General features: G+C 42.6%; 1 protein-coding gene across 2 annotated transcripts in view; it reads left to right on the forward strand.

Moving 5' to 3' along the window:
• Mettl24 (methyltransferase like 24) overlaps positions 1-21,851 on the forward strand; it is a 116,777-nt gene that overhangs the window by 24,277 nt on the left and 70,649 nt on the right. The window contains exons 1-3 of one of the 2 annotated variants that reach the window (XM_029555746.1): positions 6,182-6,255; positions 8,468-8,566; positions 15,905-16,044. In XM_029555746.1, the coding sequence (XP_029411606.1) occupies positions 15,920-16,044 (125 nt within the window). In that variant the 5' untranslated portion in view covers positions 6,182-6,255; positions 8,468-8,566; positions 15,905-15,919. Of the gene's footprint in view, positions 1-6,181; positions 6,256-8,467; positions 8,567-15,904; positions 16,045-21,851 lie in introns of those variants that run through there. The other variant, XM_008852414.3, reaches the window with a different exon arrangement.

Consider the following 21,851-nt stretch of genomic DNA (forward strand, 5'->3'; position numbering starts at 1 on the left):
TTAGGTGCTCCCAGAGGTCAGAGGCATCAGATTCCTTGGAGCTGGAGTCATAGGCAGTTGTTAGAAGCCCAATACAGATACTGAGATCTAAACTCGGGTCCTGTACAAGAGCAGTACAAACTCTCAACCACTGAATCATCTCTCTAGCCTCTTCCCAAAGTTCCTTCATCCCCATCCCTAGTCATTTTTGTCCTCTTAGTTGTACTTTCTGTTGTTGCTTCATCTGCAAATTAGTCCATCCAGTGAAATTTTTTTTTTTTTTTTTTTTGTCTTTTTGAGACAGGGTCTCCCTGTAGCCCGAGCTGTCCTGGAACTCACTATGTAGACCAGGCTGGCCTTGAACTCACAGAGATCCGCCTGCCTCTGCCTCCCAAGTGCTGGGACCACAGGCGTGCACCACCATGCCTGGCTTCCACTGAGATTTTTATGTTAGTTACTATATTTTTCTGTTCTAAAATTTCCATTTGGCTCTCTCTAGGCCGTGTCTTTGCTGAGTCTTCGTATCGTCCCATTGGTTTAAAAAGTATATACTTTTTCTTCAAGTAAAGTTTTTTTGTTTTTTTTTAACAAAAAATAATAACTTGTCAGTCTTGATCAAAGAATTTCATCATGCTTGGTGCCTCTACTGGAATCTGTCGGTTGCCTTTTCTCATACCATCTGGGAGTTTTCAGATTCCTCATATGCTTAATAGTTTGGGATCACATCCTGGACATTTTGAATAAAATTTAGGAGACTGAGTTTTAAGTATTATGGATATCAGTGATATGTTGTTTTAATATGTGATTGACCTCATCGTGCTTAGGCATCAAGTTCCAGACAGCTTTCTGTGGTGTTACAGTTTAAATATGAAATGCATCTCCTGGCTCATGTGTTGAAGGTGTGGTCTTAAGCTGGTGGCACTATTTTGGGAGGTAGTAGAAACTTGAGGGGGTAGGGCTTGGTTGGAGAGAGTTGGTCACTGGGGGCAAGTCTATTTTGTGCCTGGCCCCTTCCCGTCACTCTGATTCCTGGCCATTAAGGAGTGGCTCTGAACCACCATCATGCTCTGCTCCCAAGCCAGAAGCACAGAGCCAACTGACTATGCACTGAAAGCTCCAAACCTGTGAGCCAAAGCAAGTCTGTCCTCTTCGTAAGTGGTTTCTCTCAGATACCTGACAGTGGTGAGAAACTAACAGATGTGGCTTGTGAGCTCTCTGTTGGTTGTGTTTGCAGAGTGTTTTAGATCTACTCCTACTCTGTCTGTGTTCAAAGACTTTGGTATTTCACCCATAATCAGGTCTAAGCATGTGCAATTTGGGGTGAGTTGGGACATCACAGACTACTTTACAACATTGCTTTCCTCAGCTACTACTTCTGCTACTACCTCTGCACAGAAGGTTTGGGTGTTAGGAAGCCACTCTCTGCCCATGCATTGATGCATTCTTCCTACACGTGGAGCTCAGTCCAAGGCCCACCTAGAGAAAAGGTACCTGTGCTACCCTCTTAGGGCTGCAGCCTCAGATCAAAGACACCATATTAGGTGTCTTTGGCTCCAATTTTAGCTTCTACCACTTCAGTGGGATTGCCTGGGGGTTGGGATGCAAGAAGTGGTTAGAAGAGGGAAAGAAGTGGGGAAAACAGGAGGCTTTTTTGTTCTCTCTGAGCAGTGGGAGTCACCTTCCCTCCTGAATGGGAGGGCCGTTGTGGGGCTGTCTGTGCTAGGCAGCCATGAGTAGGGCTAGGATAACGCTGAAGAGCAACTGGGTGCTTACTACTAGCTCTGCACTACTTTGAATTCTAGTCTTTCTCCCCAATCTGCCTGCAAGTGCTTATGTTTTAGACTCCTCAAATAACTGCTCTGGGCTTCCCATCCAGGTTTCATTGCTGCATTCATGTGGCTGGGGTGTGCTTAGTCATCTGACCCAGACTTGCAACTCAGGTCCCTTTTATTTTAATGAAAGTTTTGATAAGGTATATGAATTTGAAGTATCACTACAAAACATGTAACTGAGCTTTGCTTTTTTAAAATCAGGGCTGACTCTGAGAATCAAGACAGTTACAGAAAGTCTGGAAACTCTGATATCTAAAGGTACCACAGCAATATAGGGGGTTGATGCCTATAAGCCCTCAGGTGAGCCTAAATTTGTGTTCTGTCCAGATACCACTGTATGCCTCGCCTTCCCCCAGCAATTCCTGCAACACCCCGCCCATTTTCTGAAGAGGAATAAACAGCCTCCTGCAGTCATTGTTCCCTGCCCACTAACAGATGCTCTTAATTAGCACAAAATTGCTAAATAAATCTATTTTACTTGTTTTGGTTTGTTTCTCCCAGAAAACCTTGGCTTTCCTTATATCAACACATCAACAGACACTCGGCTCAGTGCCTTGGGCAGTTTGAATCAAGGACCCTTGTTCCTTTCCACGGGTATGCCCATAATGTACAGAACCCATTGCTACCCATCTCTCCCTGTGGAAAATGACCAGTTCTTTCAGGAGCTTGGGAATAGTGGGAATGTGCCTTTGGGAGTGCTAAGATTTTTATAATAATGATCTCAAATATTCTGTCATGGTAAAGAGACTGATCATTAAATCACTCATTATACATTACATCCCAAAGAAACTGTGTCATTGAAACAGAGGAATGGGCTTATTTCATCTTATTTTATTTCCCCTGCCTACTCCAGTATAAACAAAATGTTTGTAGGGGCTGGAGAGATGGCTCAGCAGTTAAGAGCACTGGCTGCTCTTGCAGAGGGCCCAGGCTCAATTCTCAGCACCCACGTGGCTGCTAACAACCAGTTAGTGCCAGGGGACTCTGACACCTTCTTCTGACCTCCACAGGCATTGCATAACACAGATGTACTTACATCTATGCAGGCAGTACACTCATACACATAACATAAAAATAATAAATAAAATATTTTAAAAACGTTTGTATAATATTTGTTTGCACTGCCACACTTGGTGGCATAGACGTGTAACTCCCGGCACTTGGTAGGTTGAGGCAGGAAGACCTCACATTCAAGGCCAGTATGGGCTACATAGTGAGCTTAAGAGCAACGCAGGCAACACAGTGAGGTCAGATCTCAAAGCTGATGGTGTCACTGTTTGTAGTTTGACAATTTCCTCATGGGTTGAATGAGATCATTTATGAGGGTGAGGAAACTGCCCATGAAGAAAGCTGTTATTTCAAATTTCCAGACAAAAAGCTTTTGCAGAAGGCAGAGTCAGTGACTTTCTTTTCTAGATCATGGGTGGGCCTGCTTTAATTTTTTTTTATATACCATCAGTTTTGTTCCAGGCTTATGTCTTGAATTAATAAGTGTAGGCGTATGGTAGGCAAAGAAGTATTTGAAAAAATTGCTTTTTATTTTTGCAGTATCTTTTAGGAGTACAATCTTAGAATTCAGCTTTTTGGCTTTGCGAGAACCAGTTTTGTTTTTTTGGTTTTTTTAAAATAAGAAACAAAATTTAATGCTGAAATCACAAATGATAAAAATGTTCAAAAGCCTCTTGTCTTTGCTCAGTGCAGTCTTGTTGAGTCAGATCTCTTTCTATCTAGAGATCTAGAACCTCAGATGTCTACAAAATAGCCACCAAACAACATAGGTTGTTTTTGAATAGGACCTCCTGATGTCCTCTATGTAAAGAAGACTTCTGCCTCCCTTATAATACACATTTCTTGGAATAAGTCTTTCAGAACAAGAGTGCTGCCGCTTTTCTTTGGAAATCCAGGAACCTGCCTGCCTGAGAAGCTCATCTGACATGGAGGAACCCCCTTGTGTGAATGCCTGGTGGTTTAGGAGGCAAGACTGTGGATATCAAAGGAAAAAAGGGGCTTTCCTCCCTTCGGGGTCCTCTGTGTGACAACTCATTAAAATGTTCCACTTGACATTTCTGTATAGGCTTGAGGGAAAACATGGAGACAAACCGAAATGATTTTACTTGCAGCTACCTTGAGCTAAGCTACTGCTTTACCTGTCTCAAGAGTGATTTGATGGACAGATGGCACTGAGAATCCACAATCCCACATTCTGGTCACTTGACATTTGCAGTAGGTAGATAATAGGCATATAGTGCAACCTGGCATTTAGGAACTTGTTTGGAGTAAAATAATCATCATGATTTTTTTTTAAAAAAGAAAATGATGGGTTTGATTCTTTTCTTTTAAACTTGCTTGGGTATTTGAAGGTGCTCATAGAATTCTGTTTGTGGGAATTTGGGGAGAGCATTATGTTGATGTGTGCAGTGGAGAATTAAGACAAATGATAATTGAAAGAGATGATAAAAGCTAGTGGTTTCCATGGGGAAATAATCACGACCTGCTGTCAGATTGATTCCAATAAGAACACTGCTTTCTGTGAAATGTTTTTTAAACAGCTTACTCAAAGCAGGAAGCAGAGCACTTCTGAGGGCATCTATTTGCTGTCTGTATGTTTCTATTAGACCTCCATCCGAGATACCTCAACTTATATTATCCACCAGCACAGCTGTGTTTAGCTTCTTTGTGGTCAACACTTAGTTGGAAATGAGTAATATCAGGTTCCAGAAAGATACTATTTGTGGAACCTTAAGGTAATTCTATGTTTTACTATAAGGATTCACAGTTATTGATGTGTGAAGTCACTTTTGTGTAATAGTCCAGCTTGAGTACTACTTGAAAGACCTTTGATGCACTTTTGGGCTTCTAGCCATGGAAATCTTTCCTCATGATCTTTATTTGTGTTTTGTGTATTATGGAGTAATACTCACATACCCCAATTTCCTTGTGCCCTTATTGTACACTAAAGAGGATTCTCTCAGAGCCCCTAACCAGTTCCTTGAATTTATTGAGTGACACAGCTGTGTCCTGTACTAACTTGTAACAAAGAACCTGGCATGAGGCACAAATGCCCACAGAATGAATGAATGACTCTTTGATCAAACCTCAGTGCTTCTTTGCAATGGCTGCTGCCCAAAGGAACTTCTGCTTTACTCTTCCTGCTCTGACTGATGGCAGGGACCAGCCTTGGCTTCCCTATTCTAGTCCCTCCCTTTGGATTGGGCCAACTGGAGGCAGGAGAGTGATGGATGGGACAGAGAGGGTGGAGTGTGTAATACGATTGGCTATATTCCTTTCTTACAGGTCCTCTCTCTATACTACTTCCCTAGGTCTCAGAGGCCTCTCAGGTGTTAACAGCCACAGACATCACATTATTCCTCAAGTACATCCTTAAATCTGACCTTTGTAAATGGTCTCTGTGCCGTTCTCATCTATTAGTCAGTTTGAGGGTTCCCAGTATCCTGCTGAGTCCCGAATACTTGCCAAGTCACTCAGATGACAAAGTTGATTTAGCCTAGATATGACAATCTGATTCTCTTGCATTATTACAAGTAAACTCTCTCTAGAAGAGATCAGCTGACCTCCACATTAGAAATGACTAAAGCAGGGGTCAGCAAACTACAGCTCGTGGGCCAAATCCAGCCTGTGGCCTGATTTCATAAGTGGAACTTTAGTAGAACCAGCCACAAGAAGGACCATTTGTTCACTTAACTGTATTCTGTCTGGCTGCTTTGGAGCTAGATCAGGAGATGAGAGGTTGTAACAAAGTTCATCTGGCCTGCAAAGTCTAAAATGTTTGTTATTTGACCCATGATAGAAAAAGCTTGCTGAACCCTGCTTTAGAGGAAAATCATACTTGTGAATCTCATCATTTCAATCAGAAACTTCTAGACTAAATGCTGAGGGCACTTGTGCGTAAACTGGAGGTTATAGACCCCAGGTCTTACAGGCTGTCGTGGAGCACTGTGTTGCTGTGCTAACTGCTGCAGCAACTTGGGAAAGCAATCTTTCCATGTGATGCAGAAAAGGATAAGACCAAACACAAGGTGACATTTGTGTTTAAATGTGTTTAACTTGTGATTTCAGAACTAGTTTTCTGAAAAGAATAACTCTCCCAAATGTCTTATTTCCATATCCAAGTTATTTTGCACAAATGTGATACTCTCTTCTGATCATTATACCTCCTGAGAGAGTCTAGGTCATATTCAGATCTGTATTTACCATTGCCTGGCATGGAGGTGCTGATACCCAATAAATAGTGATTAACCCAATGATTATCAATCAGAGAAGAAAAAAATAAAGGGGTAGAAGGTAGATAAGCTAGTATTCTTTGACTTTCTCTGCTCTTCCTTCACAGGACAAGAGCAATCTATGACAGGGCTGTATCCACCAAAGACACCTCACAGAAGAGACTAGCTACATAAATTTTTTTCCTGAGACGAAGCCTTGCTGTGTAATTGTCTTATTTTTTTCCTGTTGCGGTGATAAAATACCCTGACAAAACCAACTTAAGGGGTTAAGGGTTTATTTTGGCTCATAATAGTTCATTACAGTCCATCATGGTGGGGAAGTCCTGGCAGCAGGAGCTTGAGCGGTTGGTCACATTGCACCTGAGTCAGGAAACAGAGAGCGATGGGTGTTCGTGCTCAGCTCACTTTCACCTTTTTTTTTTTTTCTGTCTTTTTGAGTCACGTCTCTCTGTAGCCCCAGCTGTCCTAGAACTCACTATGTAGACCAGGCTGGCCTTGAACTCACAAAGATACAGAGATCCGCCTGCCTGTGCCTCCCAAGTGCTGGGATTAAAGGCATGAGCCACCACGCCCGGCTACTTTCACCTTTTTATGCCATCTGGGATCCTAGCCCAGGGAATAGTGCTACCCACAGTGGGCAGGTCTTCCCACCTCAATCAAGCTGATCAAGATAATTCCTCATAGACATGCCCAGAGGCCTATCTCTCAGATGATTCTAGATCTCATCAAGCTGATAATTGAAATTAGCTATTAAATAGACTAGGCTAACTTTGAACTTGCTAGCCTCCTTCCTCAGCCTCCTGAGTACAGGGATTATAGGTGTGTGCCATCATGCCCCATTGATCCACTATATAATTTGTGAGGTCCAGTGCAAAATGAAAATGCAGGACCTCTTGTTCAAAAATCATGAAGAATTTCAAGATCGAGTTAGGCCAAGCATGACCCTAGTGAGCTTCCACATTCCCCTGAATGGAGCCCTGAGAAAGAGGCAGCTTGTAGTGGTTAGAGAGCCTCTTTCAATCTAGAGGGGCTTCAGGGTGCTAAATCACTACAGGAGCAGCACAGGCTGTTGCGGGGCTGAGCCTGTGGGCTCTGCAATGACAGGCTTTAAATATTTCATTACTTCCAAAGTGTTTGCATGCATCTCAGATCCTCACACAGTAAGGGATTGCTCTTTCAAACCCAGATACCAGCTTCACAATGAGTAATCTGCTTGCCCTACCCCCACTTCTTGTTTCAGTTTAATCCAGAGTCACCCAGGACACCTCCATCTAAGGGTTAACAATTACATTTGTACTAATGTGTCTCATAGCCAGTTGGTTAAATGTTTCTTTTGGGGGAGGGGGTGTATGACAGATAGTTCTTGATACAAAGCCTGCCTGGAGAATACTGTATGTACAGGAATGGTCTTTTATCTGGTCCTCAGAGCCTTTCCCTGACCTCTTCCTCACCATAAGTGGGCTTAAGGCTGCCCTGACCACTCTGCGGGAGCTCCTGTTCCATGACCCTTGAAGTCTTTCCTGAAGGTAGTCCTTTACCCTGCCAGCTGCAGGAGGGTCTTCTGCCGTCCATTGCTTCTCTACCCTACAGGCTGAGCCTTCCTCTCCCCTTGGAATCTCTGGGAGGTCTCCAGATGGTGACAACTCTAGGCATGGAGGTTTGGGCTCCAGCAGAAATTTCCTGATGAGATTCCTTTTGCCTGGAGGCCTTCCCACTTTGCTTCTTCCAGATCACTGCTTTCTCTAGCCCTTCTGCCACCCATCCTTGCTGTAAATGGGACTCAGAGCACATCCCTAACCATCTGTTAGTGGGAGTACCTCAGAACCCTGTTGGCAAGTGTAGGCTGTCCCACAGCCTCCCCCAAAGCCACCCTCCCAGTCCTGGGGCTGCCTGCTCAGGGTCCTTGTTCCACGTGCAGGAGTTCAGCAGTTAGGCAGTTTTGCCCATCTCCCTGTGGTGAGGAAGATATCCAAAGAAAGGCCTGTGTGTTTCTTTGCCATGAAGTTAACACCTGAGCTTTATGGTGCTGTGAACTTCAGAACTGTCCTTTAGGAGCACAGATTTCCAAAGCTCTACCCTTAGGAAAAATAGTAGATAAGGACCTTTTCCTTCTGAATGGAGAGAGGTATCATGTGGTAGGTATAAAGCCCACAATTAAGGGACTGAGAAATGGAGTCAGATGGAGTTTGTCTTTGCCCAGACAGTCCCCAGGGCTCTTTGCCACCAGCTTTTTGAACTTGGGCACTGACTTTCTCACACTCTGTCTTCCTGTGACTGATGTACCCTTAAATTACAACATCTCTTTGCACTGGTTTTGGTGACAGCTGAGGCAACCTTGGCCCAATCTGATACTCCCTCTGCCCTGCCCGTTCTCTCATCTTTACCAACCACCTTCGTTCATTCTGTCTCTCACAGGGTCCCCGGTGGCACATAGAGCTCCAGCCATGGGCAGGCCCTGCTCAGTCCCTGGATGAAGAGGCCTCGAGGTTCCTGAGCTACATCAGCACCACTCAGGTTGGGTTTCCACCTCAGATGTGTTTGGAAATAATGTCAAAGACCCTGACTGAGTCTTGTAAGAGTTTGTCCCCCAGGGACTGGAGGTTGTGAGTGATAGGGACAGGGTAGGGACTTGGTTTCTAGTTGCTGCTGCTCAAATTTCTCCACCCTGTGGAGGCTTAAGATGACTTCCATTTACTTATCATCTTCTTTCTTCCAGGACTCTCATCAACCTGGAATGTTCTAATGATTCATCCCCAAGTGTTTTAAAGAGTCACTTTAGAAAATTGCTTTGGAAAGCCATTTGAAATGACAGATTTGTCCCCGTGAGTAGGCAGTCAAGTGTGTCACAAAACAAAACCATCATCTGGAAGCTCAAACTCCTATTTGCATTTGGAAGCATTTGCCTGACCTGTGTGCTTCCCAGCCTCAGATGCTTAGCAGCCAGGCCAGGCAAGGGAGCCAGAAACTGAACAGAACTGTAAGATGTTAATGACTCCGGCACTCACTTTCCTCTCCTTGGATTGCCCTAAATCATTAGTAAGCTCAGCCTTTATTAGTGGCTTAATACACAGTGGCAGCTCCTGCCCAGCTCGAGAGTGAGGTGGAGTCATGTCCTGAACAGGCAAGAGAGCATCCATTAAGGAGAATCTAGGGCTCTTGATACATTAATCAGAAGGTTTAGTCTCATGTTGCCTGATCCTAGGGAAAAGGCAGGTTTAAGATGAGATCAAGGCCCAAGGGACACTTGGCCCTGAACTGAGAGGTGCCTGTGAATTAGAATATTTTGTGGCTAAGAACTGAGCACAGGCCCACCCTGTGACTTGCTCTGGGGCAAGGGTGGCCTAGGGGGTGATTAGAGGGGCTCGATCCTTATTTCCTTCAGTCCACTGGCTCTTAGCATTGCATTAAACCTCCTTGATAGCAAAGCTTGGTTATGAACCGTGGGAGAAAATATATCCTAGCCCAGTCTGTCTTCCTCCTTTTCTCTCTTCATGTATCCTTCTCTTCTCCTTTTCTCCTTCCCTCCATCCCTCTGTCCCTCCCTCCCTCCCTGTCTTCTTTTGAGAGAGGCTCTTGCTATGTAGCCCAGGCTGGCCTTGAACTCAAGATCCTCCTGCTCCAGTCTCCTGAGTGCTGAGATTACATGTGTGCCACGGTGTCTGGCTCATTTCTCTATTTTTAGAGGGCTACTTTAGGAGTAAAAGTCCCATTTCTTATATGATACAGCCAGACAGTCATGGGAATTTTAATATTTGTCACCTAGACATGGAAATAAAAGCTTGTGGAATTAATCCTTGACAATGGGATGATAAATTAGTTCAGTCCCTGTACTTTACACAATTTTATCTTATTGGGCTACTGCAAGTTAATTTGGTGGACTTATGCAGGCTTAATTAAAATACTGAAATTTTAATTTTACAGTTTGGCTTTACACGGAGGATAGGTGGCTAGAGCTTTTAATTATAACTTCACAAAGCTCTTAAAGGCCTAGAGAAAAACGAGAGCTATTAAATTTATAAACTGAATTTGAGAACTATGAGCTTCACCCTCCAAAATTAATTTACTGAATGTGAGTCTCCAAATTTCATATTTTTTAGGTTAATGCTCTGTAATTTATATAAGGGATATCTACTTAGATGGTAGCATTTATTGGTCATTTCAGACTTTTCTTGAGTTGTTCTTGTGAACTATGGCCTGAGAGGAAAAAAAAAGTCTCAGAAAAGGAAAAGGAAGCTCCCTTTGACGTGATGTAGGCTAATGTTGGGACCTGGACAATTGATCTGGCTTCCGTAGCTATCCCTGTTCTGATCCTAAGAAGAAAGGAATTGGACCAAATTGTCTCCAAAGTGTCCTCCGTGATCTTGTGCTACACAGAAAGTAGAGAACGGTGGTCATTACCCAAGTATTTTTGAGCACCTACATATGCCGGGACTGCTGTAGACACTGGGGGTGCAGTCTCCCCCTCAAGGAGCTACAGAATGAGCTGTGAAGACAGATAGGTGGATGCATAATCATTATGCAGCTTGTTGAGTGCAACAGTAGAGATTTGGTTGCTGAAGTGGTAGGGGAAAGTTCTTTCCATCTCCCCGAGTTCTGCTATTAACTGTGATCCTAGACCTAGGATCGTAATTAATTCAGGAGGTGGTAAGTTAGAGCAAAGCAGCCATGCTTTGCTAAACATATGTACATGGAGATTGTCTCAGTAAAGAAATGACCAAAGCATGATGCTCTCATACTTTTTAGATGAAGAACAATAAACTTGTGAAGGAACAAGTTGCTCAGACAGGAAAATTCTAGGGATTTTTACCACTGATGTATGGCATGTGTTGGGGGTGGGGCAGTGGAACCTCAAGCATTAGCAGGAGCTAGGGGTAACTTTAAAGTTTGTTTATTCCATCTTATTGCAGTCCCACTTACCAGTCTATGGCAATCAAGGCTATTTCTGGGCCTTGGTATGAAAAGGCTACCCCATCCTGAAGAATCTATAGTTTCTTACATGGAGGAAAAGTCAGGCCAAATGACTCTCTCTGAAGTCATAGTTTCCCAAGTGATTGCAACTTGAGGTAATAATTTTGTCAACTTGGCGTATTTTGAGGTAGAATGTCTTGAGTTCCTTCAAGACTCCCTGGAAGGATTTTTGTCCTTCAGAAAGACTATGATAGATTGCAGACCTCACAATGGTCTGTAATCAGGACCCATTTTATCCAGGAAAAGCACTGTGCTTGGATGGTTTCCAGATTCCTAGGAGGTCAGCAAGTGGGTATCATCACAGATGACACTGATTCATTGTCAGATTCTTTTACCAAACATTGCTTCCACCCCTTCCCTGTGTAACTCAGAGTTTTGGGGTGCTTTTTTGGCTTATGCTTCATTTAGAAGTCACCTCTACAGTGAAAGCCTGCAGAACTTGCAGAACATTAAAGTCACTGTTACCTAAAATTTTCTGTTAGCAATGGTGAGTCATAGCAAGCTTGGAAACAAAACCCCAGAAAGTACTAAAATGAATGCCTTTATGCTGTTTAAATTTTTTTTCCCTTAAATTTGTGCTGAAGCTTATATAGTAAGGCCCAGCACTTGATATGCTCATGGCTGAGTTTTTTTATGCATTGGTACAAGAAGCTTTTATTATTATTATTTTATGTGTATGAGTGTATTGCCTGTGTGTGTATAAGTGCATCCATGTCATGCAGAGGTCAGAAGAGGGGGTCAGATCCCCTGGAACTGGACTTACAGATGGTTGTTAGTTGCCATGTGGGTGCTGGGGAACTGAACCTGGATCCTCTGCAAGAGCAACCAGTGCTCTTAACCACTGAGCCATCTCTCCAGCCTGAGAAGCATTTGTTGAGCACTTGCTCAGTGTCTGGCACTCTGCTGGTCTCTGAGATCGCAAATCTGAATAAAATGCCCCCCAGTGATAAATAAGATGTCCTCTAACAGAAAGTGGGCAGATGGGTGGAGAAGGCTCTCTAGCCAGAGGAGTTTGGGAATAGAGGCACATGGGGCAACATGGCATTAGACAACCATGGGTACAGTGCCCCTGGACTTATGCATTGCAATGACTAACATGATTGGAGCCCTGCAGCTTTGATGTAATACCAGAGGATATGGCATTTGACAAGAGTACGCAGAGCATCCAGCTCAGTATAATTAGCAATGTTGTTTTCTCAATATAAAAGACCATGATTACATGGCAGAGTTTTGCAGTCGATAATATAGTCGGCTGCTAACAGGAAATGGTTAAATCATAAGCACGCTGCTCTGTTCTGAGGAAAGGCTCCAGAGCCAGCTTTTAATGGCAACCCCCAAACCATATGCCTTCAGGAAGCAAGCTTTGCAGTACAGAATTCATCTAAGCAATGGTGACTGTTCTAAAGAAGAAAAAAATGTTTTGAATTCTTTCTACTGCCTACCTATCTATAATCCATCTCTCCAATTATCTACCATCTATTTGTAAAAATAACCTAAGAACTCAGGCTCTGGAGACACAGATTATAACTTTGCAACATTATAACAATAGCGTCTATTATATTTACACGAAGAGAAAGAAAAACAGCAAAATATCATTTCTGCCCTTGAGCTTTTCAAAATAATGGAAACATATAAACATACAGTTAATTGTTAAGGGATTCTTGCCAAAAGTCTCCGAATTTTAAGGACTCCTTTTGCCACATCCTGTTCATGGATTGGTAGAATTGCTATTCAAGCTTTTGGGATTCAAAATGAAATGAAAATACATTAGATTACTTTAAGCTAAATTTGAAAAAAAACAATTTCACAAAGCATTTTTTTTCCTGGAGTCTCTTTTCCTTTGTCCAGACCTAATTCACTTTATATGGCTAGAATTACAAGGGGAATTAGGCAGGCAGAGAATATAATTACTTCAGCTGGAGCTCAGCTTGAAGTCGCTGCCCTCACTTATTTTGCTTGCAAGTGAGTTTATTGAAACCCTGGCTATAAATCTTAACCAGAAAGTTTGAAAAAAAATCAATATTTAATTAATTTTTAAGAGCAGAATTTTATGGAGAACTTTTAGTTATTTTCAAAAGCTAATGTCTGTCGATAAAATGGTTAATGAATAGTTAAAATTGGATTATTCTTATGCTCTATTTTTGAGCTAAGAGAGGAAGAGGAATGGAAAAGAATATCTCTCTGATAGGAGTATATCTGTCCAAGATGAAATCTTAAACTAAAAAAAGTGCTGAATTAGGTAAGTGTCATCTTCACTAGAGCAGACCCTAGACCATGGCTTCATTCAGCAAAGGAGGCACAGCTGGACCTCCAAGCCCTGATTCTTGGCCCTTAGTTCCTTACTTTGGGATGTCATTGGTTAATTGTGGTTGCCAACCCCTCTGTTCCTTTGTTAGGGGGTCAGAGAGGCTTTTAAGTCGAAAGTTGTGACCCAGATCTCATCTCCTTCCTTAACTTGCTAAGACACAGTGAGATCATATTGGGTCTCTTTATCTAGGACTCTGCAAAAGATCAAACCCTCCAATAAACTCTAAGGACCTCTGCTTAGGAACCCCTGGGGAGCTAATTAGACTACAAGTTCCCACATATCAGTCTTGAAGATTCTGATCCTTTGAAGATCTGGAATGGAACCCTATCTTTTTAGCTATGAATAAATCTCCAGGTGATTCTTCATCAGTTTAACCACATCTTAAGCAACACTACGGCAGAGGCGAGAGTGGGGTTTTGATGGCATTGGAAGGTAAACAGGAATATATCTTATATGTCATCATGGATGGTCTTAGGGAAAAGTGTCCACAAAGAACAGTAGCAAAGGGAATCTTCAAAGCAGTTTAGTAAAAACACTCCAGGAATCTGCCCTGGAGCAAACGGCTCAGGCTTGGGAAGTCTAGGACCCACAGAATTGTCCTTAAAGATCAGCCTCTTGTAGGAGACTGGAATGGAACAGAGTGCCAGGCTCAAGACAAAGTAATCGTTCTACCAGAAGATCAGGGCCCAGTGAGTTCATAGAGCTCTGACCACTTAGACTGACCACTTCCCTGCCGTTGGGTGGGTAGGGAAGAGCAGGTGGGCTGACAGAGGCAGAAGTTCCATTTCTCTCTGGCCAACGAGAAGATGAATTATACAAGCTCACATGCTGATACATTGTTAGCACATGTAGTCTGTAGCCATTGCTTGAGAGATGATTCAATTTTATTTTCCTATCACTATTTTTCCTTTTGAACAGTGATTGGAGACAGAGAAGTGGAATGATCCTGGATTAAAAGGAAAGAAAAATCCCTTGTTTTCATTGTTTGCTTGCTTGCTTTTTTGAGACAGGGTCTCATATAGCTCAGGATGGCCTCAAATTCCCTATACATCAGAGGATGATCTTAGATTTCCAATGCTTCTGCCTCCAGCTCTCCAGTGCTGAGATTGTGCCACCACACCTGGCTGTTATCACTTTTAATTTCCCAGGGATCAAACTCGGGCCATCAGGCTTGGTGGCAGGCCTTTATTGCTGAGCCATCTCACTGGCCCTAGAATACCTTAAGGAAGAGAAAATCAATTGTTGGTTACCAATGAAGGACAGCATTGAACCTCAGAATATGTGGCTGTGCAAGCTCAAACCCAAGCCACCGTCCCTATGAACTTCATTTGCTTGGAACTTGAAATTAGAGCATCTTTCTGTTGGACTTCTATCCACATTCCCTTTGTTTTTTTTTACCTAATTTTGATGGACTAGTTAGGAGAAGTGCTTCGGTTATCTGGGCAGTTCTTTCTGCCTGGGGCTCTTGCCTTCTTTCTCAGGAGCTGGCTCATATGAGCAGATTATCACAAAGAATCCTGTCTTAACAACAGGTACTGCCTAGGAACGGCACTAGACCCAAGATCAGCTATCTACTGGAATAACAGGTGTTACTTTTCTGACTCAGTGTTCCTACCATATTTGCTTGAATAAGTCACAGATAAACTGTGAACATCCTTCTGAGATATGTGCCTATGGTTGTATCACACGTATTTTTTAAAAAAATATTTTATTTCTTTTATTTTATGTGTATGAGTGTATTGGCTGCATGTAAGTGTACCCATGTTGTGCAATGCCCATGGGGGTCAGAAAAGGGCGCTGGAGTCCCCTAGAACTGGAGTTATGGATGGTCGTTAGCTGCCATGTGGGTGCTGGGACTTGAACCTGGGTTCTCTGCAAGATCAGCTAGTGCTCTTAACCACTGAGCCATCCCTCCAGCCCCATATCACACATCTTTTGAACAAATATATTTACTTTTATGTGTATGAGTGTTTTGACTGCATATATGTAGGTATACCACATGTATGCAGTGCCAGCAGAGACATGAGGGCATCAGAGACCCTGGAACTGGAGTTACTGACAGTTAGTAGCTGCTATGTGGGTGCTGGGAACTGAACAGGCGTCCTTTGCAAGAACAGGGAGTGCTTTTAACAACTGAGCCATCTCTCTAGCCCCATATCACACATCTTGCACTAGTCATGCTGCCCTGTTCTCTGGTTTCCCTTCTTAATCTGATCTTCTATCAACTTCCATTCACCAGCTCCCCCCAAACGCACCTCTCCGCAGCCTCCTGACCCGTCCCCCCCCCCCAATCCTTGCTTCCAGTTTTCAATCTGAGCAAATGGCGACAGCAGCCCTTAACTCCCCTTCAAACCTGCATTGAGTCTCCATGGCATTACTTCTTATCTGGCATATAATTGAAATTCCTCTGAACATTTTACAGCAGTCTTGTGTTTCCCTGGGGAGGAGAGTAGTTAGCAGTGGAGGACATAACTCTCCTGTTATGGTTTTCAGGGATGGGGAAAGCAGTTAAGTCTCTACCTGCCATTTATCATCCAACATTTTAAATTATTCATATTGATTTCCAATCCTTACAGATTGCATGCGATCATATGGGCACAGATAGCCTGGCTACTGACTCGATTCCTGCAAAGAAGCCCTGGCTGGTGTGTCTTGATGACAGGTTTGGCTTAGCTCATCAAATCCGCAACAAGCAGTGCCGCCTCTACTCTTTAGGGTAAGAACATTTTGTATAGCAGAAGAGAATGCAGACATTTGTGCATGCAGCCAAGGCCTTTCAGTGGCACCAGGGGACAGCTGGTGGCAGTGTGTGCGGGCGCTGTGCTTTGTTTCACGTCTCCACTTTAGGCTGATCTGCTGTGTGCCTACAGCAGATCACTGACTGTGGTCACCTTGAGAAGAGACACTTTCTCTCCCATTCCTCTGCTACGAAGTTGGCAGCCTCAGTTCTCAGTGTGAGGACCATCCTCTTGGAGAAACCAAAGGTCTTCAGCTTAAATCAGATGACCTTTGTTAGAGAGAAGAACATAAAGGAAAAGAGTATGCTCAAACTTTGGACAGAGTTATGAATGACCTAAGACAAATAATGGTGACTACTGGATTTTTTATTTTTTTGTTTTGTTTTGTACCAATAACCCAATGTGAAAAGAAAAGAAATTTAGATGAAAAGAAAGTAAAGGGAATTCTCAGAAAAGCATGTGATTTTTGTCAAAACAATTCAGTTATTCAGGTTGAAAATGACCTCAGTGTATAAATGAACTCAGATAGCTTTTTGTGTAAGAATGGATATAAAGTAATAAGACTCTTTCACCAAGTATATCAGTACTTTTGTATGCAGTTCTGAACTTACAAATGACGCAAAACAAGGCAGGAGGGAAATATTTCTGTTTGCTCTATAGACTCCTAGTAGGATTCAAGTAGGTTCCCAGGTTAGACCACTGAAGTCTTTTTTTTAAAGTAGTACAGAAGACCCTGAAAACATCACATGTATGTTTCTCTCCTATAGGTTTCACTAAATTTATTCTTTGGTCTACATTTATACACCTGCCAGCCAGACTCTGAGGTGGTCAAGGGCAGAGGCAGACATCTGGGGGATGTGAAGTGATGTAGAAGGGGTCATCATTGCTAAAAAACTGCTACAAACAAGACTTACTAGTCCTTGGGCTGAGGAAGTACCTCAGTTGGAAGAGTGTTTGTCTAGCGTGTATGTAGCCCTGGTTTGACTCTCAGCACCACATAAGCCAGGCATGATGGCTCACACCTGTAATTCTACTACTCAGGGTAGAGGCAGGAAGATCAGAAATTCAAAGTCATTTTCCACTACATTTGGAGTTCAAGGCTAACTTAGGATATATGAGACACTGTCTCAAAAAAATTACTAGTCATTGTGGATTTTAAAAAAGCAAAAGTTTCAAGTAAAAGTTTAAAGATAATGAACATATTCTTAAATATGTTGATATTGAGGCTAGAGAGATGACTCAGCAGTTAAGAACACTGGTTGTTCTTGCAGAAGACCTGAGTTCGAATCCTAGCACCCACATGGCAGCTAACAACTGTCTATAACTCCAGTTTCAGGGGATCCAATGGCCTCTTCTGACCTCCATGTCTTTTTTATTTTTAATTTTCAAACTTTATTTTCAAGTTTTTTTTTTTTTTAGAAGCATTTCATTACAGCTTTAACATATTCAGTAACAATTTCCAGAGCAAGGATACATCTCTTTACAAAAGTGGCTGTAAATTTTTAGGTTCACAGTTGAACTAATACACTTATACTGTATACTGTATACAGTAATACTGAGCTCAGTATAAACCCTATAAGACATAAAATTGAATGAGTTTTTAACCTTTAAAGACAATCTCCATTTCATTTTAAAATACTCTCTTTCCTATATTTAAAAAAATTTTTTTTAAATAGGTTGCTATCTAAGGGTGGGGCTTGGCATGCAGAAGGCACTCAATATTTGTTCTGTAAAGGAGTGCTTGAGAGGGGGAATCTGGGACATGAAGCTGTTTCTGCTGTGCTTTGCACAGCCAGTTGGTTAGAACTGAGCTCTTTTTCCTGGAAGTCCACCAGCTATGCTTCAAGACTGTAGGAAGAATGGAAAGTTGTGACAGCAGAGTTTATTTTATGTCACATTGAAATTTTGTGAAAGTAGGTCAAAAAATAATTACCCAGTACAGCATGCAAATTAGAGCTGTCATCTTGGTCCTTTCTTTGTTCCAAAATGCATTTATATTTTGCTTAACATTTTATATCCTGGAATAATTTCATTTAAAGTATATAGCTGAATGAAATAAAACTCAGAAAGTTGGTTGGGGGAAAATTTTGAAATTCTTTTTTCTCCCCTTACTGCTTTCAAGTTGTTAGATAAGATGGTTGTGCGGTAAGATGTTAGATTATTACGTATAAAAAGGCTGGGCTGTTTTCTTTCATTTATAAGTTTACCATTCAAAATCAACTCTGTAAAGAGCAAAGGAGAACTTGTGAATTTCACTGGGAGCAGAAATGAGTGGATTATAAGGATCAATATTGGATGAAAAGCATGAAAGCATTCATTGGAAACTGGAATCTTAAAAAAGTACTTATGGTGGGAAAAAAGACACTTGGATTATGGGTAATGGTGTTGACTGTGCTGAGATGTAGGGGCCAGAGAAGCACCTCCTACTTGGGTAAACTGTTGCAGACAGATTTCTGTTTGATGTCTCAAGTGATGCCGAGAGCAAATGAAGAGGTGGTCCCGAAATGAGGAGTGACAACAGAGAACGTGGGCCCTGAGATTTTAGCACCTGGAAGTGTTAGGACAGTCATTGACGAGGAGGAATCATATAGCCTCTCTATACCGGAAGTGTCTATCTAAGCTCCAGGGCAGGGTAAGACTGTGCCTCTGCTGGACCCAGTGATCCCCAGGCAAACCAAAGATGCAGATGCAAGTAGGGGGAACCATCCTGGAAGGAGGACCAAGGGTCAGAAAGCAAAGGCCAGTGGCCATGTCTGATCTGTTCCACCCCATCTCCATCACCCCAACAGCTGAGGCAGGTATCACCTCTACTGTCTCTCTGATGGCTGAAATTTCTCAACTAGGAGTCAAAGTTTTGTATTCCACAGTGGATGCAAAAAGACATTTGTCTGATGCAGTGTGATGTTGTGTCAAAAATTAGAATCAAGTCCTTTTCAGATTTCAAATGAGGTTGAATAGACCAGTGGACCTACAGAAAGGGACTGAAAAGAAACGGTAAACGTTGAAGAGAAGAAAGAAAAGAGAAATAAAAAGTCTGTGGGTTCAGAGGATGGTATACATCTCACAACTTCAGGTAGACTCTTCCTGGCAAGTCCTGTTTAGACAGTGGTGAGGAGATGCCTGGGTGGGGTGGGGAGGGAGGGGAAGGAGGATAGATAGAGCAAAGAGAGGGGTGTTGCCTGTTTTACTTTCAAGCCACTGGTCATATTTGAGGGGTAGAACTGGGTATGAGAGGGAAGACAGAGGTATAATACATAGGGAAATGCTCTGCATCTCCTTGTAGTTCTGGGATAAGTTGTACTACTTGGTTTCAAGATACCACTTCTTGGTTTAAGAGAGATTTCCCAAGTGACACAGGTAAGACAACAAAAGCCAATATTTTATATAGAAAACCTGGAAATTCTGGTGGCTGAGAGCAGTTCAAGAAGCATGAATGAGCTTCACAGTTGAATCCTTTGGTTTTTACAGTGTTTCAGTCAAGCCAGCAGGAATGGTGTTAGCATAGTATATGTGGATGAGGAATGAGAATATTGTGGACCCCCATGTCCCTTTCTGGATGCTTTCCCCTGATCACTTAGTCTATGGTCCTGTAATAACATAGATATACGGTATCTGCTTATGTAATATATAATAACTATGCTTTCTGTGTAAAAAGAGGAAGCCTTCCTCCTAGAATGCATTTTATTCCCTTGGGTGTGATACTGTCCTGATGAAAATGTGTGTGTGTGTGTAAAACAGGGTCTCTCTGTGTAGCCATGGCTCGCCTGGAACTTGTAGAGATCACAGAGCACTGCCTACCTCTGTCTCATAAGTGCTGGGATGGCTTCATATTTTAGATGAAAACTTGTCATATCATGCAATGTTAAAAATACAAGAATCAATAACTATGAAATATTTGATCATCATCATTTATGTTATGAGAAACCTATTTTTCTCCATCCAGAAGTTGGCGGTTTACAAATTTAGATGATCACCCAGCTGGAGTCCCTGATCTTGCTGGTGTGCTGAAACACTCCAAGAAAGCACTTTTTACCTCTTCCAACCCCCATTTTAGTGATGAGGTTTAAAAAACTTTCCCAATCTCTACTCTAGATTTATTTCATTATTTTAACTTTTTAAACAGCTTTATCTACCTATAACTCATATGCTTAAATACACACATACACACCTCAGATTTTTTTGTCATTATACTTATTTTTAGAACATTTTCATCATCCTCTCCTGTATTCCATTTCTTTTTATGTCTAACATTCCACTGTATGGATATACCACGTCCTGTTTCTTCACTCATCAGTTGATGAACATTTTGCATTTGGGGTACTATGAATGTTGAGATGAACATTGATGTATAATTTTTGAGTGGACATCTTTTCATTTACCTGGAATATGTAACATTTACATTCCCACCAATAATCTTTGAGAGTTACAATTTCCCCATATCTTGTCAACACTTACTGTTATTAACCTTTTCAATTATAGCCCTTCTAGTGATTGGGAAGGGGTATCTCATTGTGTCTTCAAATTTTATTTCCTCACTGGCTAATGATATTGAGCATCTTTTCATGACCTTATCCTCTAGGCTTTTGATTCCAAGGGTTCTGTCCTGGTTAGTTTTTGTCAACTTGACCCAAGCTAGAATCATCTGAGAAGAGAGAAGTTGAGGAATAGCTTCCATCAAACTGGCCAGGGGCCATGACTGTGAGGCATTTTCTTAACTGATGTTTGATGTAGCCTCCAGGCCATTGTGGGGAATGCCATCCCCAGGGGACCTATACTGTAGAAGAAAGGTAGCTGAGCTCTGCTTCCCTGGGCCTGCATGACCCTCAAGCCTCTCTCTGACAGGCAGGCCTCTCTGCGCGGTAAGTCAATTGGGTCCTCCACACCTTGACTCCCCCAGCCTCATTCACCCTCCTATCTCCCCCATGGGTCTCTCCTCCTAGCCTGGGTCCTGTCCCATTTCTTCTCTTGGTGCCCCAGACACTTGGGGAACCACCACTGCTTCCTGATCCTTTGCATCCAGACCAACTCGGTTCCTCCTCTGGTCCCCAGGAGCACTCTGGGCCTGGCCCCGCCCTCACCTCCCTCTACTTCCCTGGGCCTTCAGGACCCACCAGCCTCTTTCCTGGATGCCAGGCTGACCTTTCCTCTTCCTGATCCTTTGCACCCAGACCAACCCAGCTACTCAGTGCAGTCCCCAGGAGCCATTGGGACCACTTCCCGCCCCATCTTCCTTTGCGTCTCTGGGTGGCACGGCCACCAGCTGCCCTAGACAAGCATCTTTTCTGGACTTGGCCCCCAGGCCAGTCCAACCCCCAAATTCCTGAGGCCAAAATCTTTCCTGGAGGGATCCAGACCTTAGGAGAAAGCCTGAGAGCATCTGATCCTCATCTGACTTGGGCCTCTGTGGGAACTCCTGAAGACAAAAGCAATCTGGCCACTCCAATACAAAATCAAAAGAGAGAACCGGAAGCTTAGAGGAACCAGCTTTTCATGCCCAAAAAGTAAACCACAAAGACACATAAAGTTCACAAAAAGAAGCAGACCTAAACTTGAAGGCTTGATTCTCACACAAGAAACAGAAACTACAAAGGAAATTCACATGTCAAAATCACAGAGAAAAAATAGTAGTGTGAAAAACCAAAATAACATATCCCCACCAAATACCAATAGTCCTCTAGAGGAGTACAGTGAGAACCCCCTAGAGAAAATGCAGGACATGGAACTCAAAAGAACAATTACAAACATGATAAAAGATTTCAGTGAATTTAAAGAACACACAAAGAAA

This window comes from Nannospalax galili, unplaced genomic scaffold (assembly GCF_000622305.1).
Source record: "Nannospalax galili isolate Female #2095 unplaced genomic scaffold, S.galili_v1.0 scaffold646, whole genome shotgun sequence".
Lineage (NCBI taxonomy): Eukaryota > Metazoa > Chordata > Mammalia > Rodentia > Spalacidae > Nannospalax > Nannospalax galili.